This window comes from Dreissena polymorpha, chromosome 12 (genome assembly GCF_020536995.1).
Source record: "Dreissena polymorpha isolate Duluth1 chromosome 12, UMN_Dpol_1.0, whole genome shotgun sequence".
Lineage (NCBI taxonomy): Eukaryota > Metazoa > Mollusca > Bivalvia > Myida > Dreissenidae > Dreissena > Dreissena polymorpha.
In genome coordinates, this window is record NC_068366.1 from 76,968,686 (window position 1) to 76,974,685 (window position 6,000).

At 36.5% G+C, this 6,000-nt stretch overlaps 1 protein-coding gene across 6 annotated transcripts in view; it reads right to left on the bottom strand.

Moving 5' to 3' along the window:
- Window positions 1-5,442, bottom strand: part of LOC127853752 (carboxypeptidase M-like) — a 41,809-nt gene extending 36,367 nt beyond the window's left edge. The window contains exons 1-2 of one of the 6 annotated variants that reach the window (XM_052388523.1): window positions 5,305-5,442; window positions 4,643-4,800 (exon numbers count right to left, since the gene is read on the bottom strand). Coding sequence is in view for 2 of the 6 variants with exons in the window: in XM_052388518.1 (XP_052244478.1) it covers window positions 5,270-5,315 (46 nt within the window). In the remaining 4 variants the exon portion in view is untranslated. Of the gene's footprint in view, window positions 1-3,767; window positions 3,988-4,642; window positions 4,801-5,269 lie in introns of those variants that run through there. The other 5 variants (XM_052388522.1, XM_052388525.1, XM_052388518.1 and 2 more) reach the window with 5 other exon arrangements.
- Window positions 5,443-6,000: the final 558 nt, after the last annotated feature.

Here is a 6,000-nt window from a genome sequence, read left to right on the forward strand (position 1 = left end):
AATTTAATCGAAATCTCGTTTCCATCCACGTTTTAAGGGAATTGTTGACAGATGTTGGCATTTTCTTTTGCAAAAGTCATTAGCTATGATTGATTCCAAATCTTAATTGTTCTTAACAGTCTGAACTAATTTTTATAGGGACAAAAAAGCTGAAAAAACTGCCGTCGCCAATAGTGGAACCTATGTCGTGACGATTCGTAAGCGGATGCTTCACCACTGTGCATGCAAACCTTTATATTCCGATGCCAAACATAATATTTAGAGTTAACCATATCTAGCTTTTGCCAATAATAGAATTGTTTAACGGACGAAATTTTATTTTCTAAGAAAAATAATTTCACTAAAAAAGGTCGTAGAAAAATTCACAAAAATGGCGTTAGAAAAATTATCTGAACAAAATATCTTCGGCGAAAACATTCTATTTGAAAAGTGTAAGAATTACGAAATACAATGTAAGTTGTCTTTGCTATTTCGTCTGCCGACATCCTTCTACATCCGAGCATTTGTTTTACTATATTTGTACACACAACCGACGAGACATTTTTTTTCGATTTGCGGTTATAAAGTCAATAGGCTAAAAAGATATACGATGTTGATGGTGGTTGGTGAAAGATAAAGAGTTATATCAATGAGATCAACGATGGCGAATGTCTTTTCTGAGCAGTTCTTAGCTGCATCACATGCAAATCGATTACGGGGTGTTACGACAGATATCATGCGTTATTTTGAATTATTATATATTAATGATCATATATCTATGGATACAAAACATAAATACAAAAGAAGTATGGAAAGGGAATGAAACCATATAAGTAAATAGAAACCCGTGAATAATCCGTACAGTACATATTTGAAATATTTATACGCGCGATCTTCTAAAAGACCTATTTAAGTTGTTTGTCGAACATTGTTATTAGATTCGATTATTACTTGTATCGGGAATCAACGCACTCATGCTTAATAAATTGCTCAATATGGTTGAATGAATCTTGTTAAATTAATCAAAAATAGTATTTAACATGGACTTGTTAAACAGACATTAATCTATTATTGACATACCATAATTACATCGCCGAATATCTTTATTTAAGATGATTCTGGTCAAGATACAATTGTAGTTCATCTAGTTAACGCGATAGCTTTTGTATTATATATGACGATCCTTTAACTGACCACAAACTGACCCTGATACCTGGCGGGTTGGAATACAATACATTCAAGTGAAGTTACAGTTCCACTGCGGGAAGAAGGCTTGTTTAAAACTTAATACGTTTAACTGTTTAAATTCAATTTCGAAAACAATTTAAAATAGTTTGGTTAAAATGAATATCAGTGAAAAACAATTATTGTTTGATCCAAAATATACACGTACATGTACACATAATGCAATATGGTAGTTATTACTTAATTAATATGAGAACATAGCCTTTAAGTACAAACGCTCTGGCGCTGACAATCTTCTAAAGATAAAGGGGCACACACAAACCACAGGTGGTTAGCGTGTGGCAATGATATCAATTAGTGAAAACATCATTTTGAATGATAAATAATCATATTATAACGAAAAATTAACTTTTCTGAAAAAAAAATCACTATCATATATATATAAAATCGCTGCAAAATTGATGAAGTAATGGCTGTTCAAAAGCGATGCACCAAAAGCGATGCACCCTGTTTTCGGGTGATTTCGAGTTGAATACCTTGTTATATATATATATATATATATATATATATATATATATATATATATATATATATATATATATATATATATATATATATATATATATATATATATATATATATATATATATATATATATATATATATATACCGGTCTTATTCGCCGCAGATATGAATTTCCTTTCTGGAAAGGTATATATCTTGTTATATTTCTACACATGCAGGGCCTTATTTTAAGAAATAAAACGATACACATTCGCGTAACCTACTTAACAGCGATCAGAAAGTATTTATGAGTGAAATCATAATGTCCATATTGCCATCTATCCATGTTTCATGAAAAAATATTAAGAACTTACAAATTTATCACAGGATCCACAAAACCACAATTTTCAGCAGTATTTCTAGTCTATGTGTTGCCATAGCAACCATAATTTTTGACGTAGGAACAAAATGAAAAGACGTGCATAATGTCCATATTGCCATCTATTCATGTTCCAAGTTTCATGAAAAAATATAAAGAACTTTGAAAGGTATCGCAGGATCCAGAAAACCACCATTTTCAGCAGTATTTGTAGTATATTTGTTGCCATAGCAACCAGAATTTTGACAAAGGAACGAAATGAAATTACGTGCATAAGTTATTGCAGGATCCAGAAAAGTGTGACGGACAGACTGACAGACAGACTGACAGACCGGTAGGGGGCTAATAAAAGGTGCACGCACAAACTGTATTGGTGTCGAGAGTTGAGTGTAAAACTGTTCTATCTATCAAGCCTTTTCATTAGAGATAAAATTGTTTCATGCTGAACATGCAGTAAAACAGTGTTACAAAGACGCGTTCATGTTTCCAATGTTCTGGTGGTATGCTCAAATCAGCCAATAGAATAAATGAAGTGTATTCATTCGTGTCTAGCCGCGGGAAATTTTATTTGAATTTTATTGGACACTTACAAAGGTCAGGTAAGGTCAAAAGTGACGTTAAACATCTACGCCGAAAAAGGGTTATAGGGTAAGGTGCATGGTTTATGAGGCGACGACCCAAGTCTTTACGTGCCCGGTGTGACTCGAATCAACGCGACATGCGATAGAGAATTTTCACGATTATAAGCGGGGTTCGAACCTGCAAACCGTGAGAAACAGTGCCAGTGTGTATGCGCTTGCTTACGGGTAGGCTTTAACTCATTTATCCTGTAAACGCCAGCTAACCATAGAACGATCGTTTATAATAAGAGCGACGTTTAACGATTGGACAAAACGCACATTCGTTAAGGATAACCGTTAGGGACATCATGGTTACGCATAAAAATCCAAAGGGCGACAATGCGATAGTACGATGGCGACAATGCGATAGTACGAATACGACAGTGCGACAATACGATGGCGAGGGTGGGGTAGTACGATGGCGACAATGCGATTATACGATGACGACAGTACGATAACGCGATAGTACGATTGCGACAATGCGATAATACGATGACGACAGTGCGACAATACGATGGCGACAGTGCGATAGTACGATGGCGACAGTGCGGCAATACGATGGGGACAGTGCGATAGTACGATGGTGACAATGCGACAATACGATTGGGCGATAGTACGATGGCGACTATGCGGTTATACGATGACGACAGTGCGACAATACGATGGCGACAGAATGATAACGCGACAGTACGATGGCGACAATGCGATGATACGATGGCGACAGTACGATATGACTATCGCATTGTCGCCATCGTACTATCGCTCTATCGTCATCGTATTGTCGCATTGTCGTCATCATACAATCGCGTTGTTGCATTTTCCCCATCGTACTATCGCATTGTCGCCATCGTAGGTTCGCATTGTCGCCTTCGTACTATCGCATTGTCTCCCTCTGGATTTTAATGTGTAACCACGATGGCATTAACGGTATTCCGTACATGCGTGATACGCTACGCACCTGACATTACTTATATGCTTAGACTATTACTAAGTGCGCCCATTCCGCTGTGCAAACCACAACACAAATACACATGTTCTATGCTACATTATTACACTACGATCTACTTCTTAACTAAGCTTCAATTAATAAATAATCTGACCTGTCGCAGCAAAGCATAGCATTCCAATGGCGTGAAATATAAAGACACAGAGGTATACCACATAGTTATCCAGGCTCAATGCTGAATCGCCCTCCTGCAGTAACTGTACTCCAGATCGCGGTATACGAGCACGTCGCAACTAGAGCCTGCTCACGGCATGTTTATGTGTTTAGATAAGGTTATACTAAATAACACTTATAAGATTATGTGTTATGTGCCCGGTTGAATTTTTGAAACCTATTAACCAGGAAGTAAAAAACTACTCTATCAAAGAAATCTTGCAACAGCTGTATATGGCATTGGTATGGTTATAACAGAAAATATATAGATCTGTCAAAATTTACTTAAATTAAATCAAATCGTAGATTTGTCTGTATAAATTGTTACCCCGAATTTCATTCTCAATAGGCTTGACCCGGCCAATCGCCTATAATCCGTGAAACTCCATGAATAACCCACCAATATTTTGTTTAGGAGTTTAGGCTTCCATTCAAGAGGCTGTCGTGGTACCGTTTTCGATTGACTTTATTAACTTTTGGATTTAATGTGACTTTGGAGTATAAAAAAACAATCACGAATACATTTTTAAACGAAATTTTTCATATACTTCCTAACTTGATTATTCACTTAGTAAAAAAGCGTGTGTGTTTTTTCGGTCAGACATCTGAAAACCTAAACATTCGCAGACGCTAATCAGAGAATAGAATTCGTATGGCCTGAACATACATTGCTATTAACTCGCACACGGATTCGACGCACGCCAAAAATGAGGATGAGGCGAATTACTTATTAAACTTGAACACGATTTTCGAGCATGTTTGTATGAAGACTTAACCTGTTTATACATTCACTACTCGGTTGTTGTAGTATTTTACCTGTCCTTTCACTGCCGTCTGACCGGTGAAATGTTCACTGACTCGTTGCTCAAGTTCCGATGCACACAATAAAATCCACATGCTCGTTTTCATGATCCAGGTATGATCAAAATGGCAGATGCTACTCCATTCAAAGCATCCACTTCGCTAATAAATATCTAAAGAAAAATCGATGCAAGCATTCAATGCGAGAAGAAATCGGCTTTTCGTGTGTCACAGAAATTACAAAATGCAGAGTATTTACTTCAGTACTTTAACCAGTTAGTAAAACGCTTTATTTGCACAGTGGCACACTCAATGTGTAACATTAATTACCGAATGTCAGTAATACGATAATCAACTTATTATTAATGCACGTATATTTATTTTAGGGAGCGCACTGTCAGAATAGAAAAGTTGTACGATATTGTATACAAGTGACTGTACAAGTATTAAAGGGACTGTCAACCACGATTGAATGACGAAAAAAGAAATTGTTAGTTTATATTGATTAAAATGGATGACAGTCCATTTAAAAACAGACATATGAAGCGTATATTAGTCGAATTCAAGAGAGCGTGGGCATTTTGCAAATACAACTAATAGCACCGGATACTCGCAACAATATAATAAATTATCAATACTAACTTTTATGTATCCCAAACATCAACACTACAACAAACCTTGTATACATTCTCTAACCACGGTCTAAATTTATCATTGACACACACACACACACTAGAGTACTATCACAGTATCGAATTTCCAGTACGGTAGCGACGAGTATGGTACCATGCAGTGTTTGCAAGATAACCCATGCCCCTGTGGACTGCAATGTGTCAATTAGTTGCCGAAGTTTACATAAACACGTGGCGGGAGTTTTTCGGCGTAAGCTGCATAAGCCAGCTTTTCACCCTGACTTGACCTTTGTAAGTGTCCAATAAAATTCAAATAAAATTTCCCGCGGCTAGGTACGAATGAATACACTTCATTTATTCCATTGGCTGATTTGAGTATACCACCAGAACATTGGAAACATATCCGCGTCTTTGTAACACTGTTTTACTGTATGAAACAATTTTATCTCTAATGAAAAGGCTTAATAGATAGAACAGTTTTACACTCAATTCTCGACATCAATACAGTTTGTGCGTACACCTTTTATTTTCAGAGTATTACCAGCGCAAAAGCGTTTATACTTAAAAGGCTATGTTCTCATATTTAGTACTTACTTCCATATTCCTGTCAACATGTTAACATGTAAAAGTATAAAGAGCAGTGGAAGCGAGGCCTCACTTTAAAGAATTGCATTTCAACCCGCGAGGTTTCGGGTCAAGTCGCGGACATTCAGAGTTTATATACAGGTCATCACCGGAGTT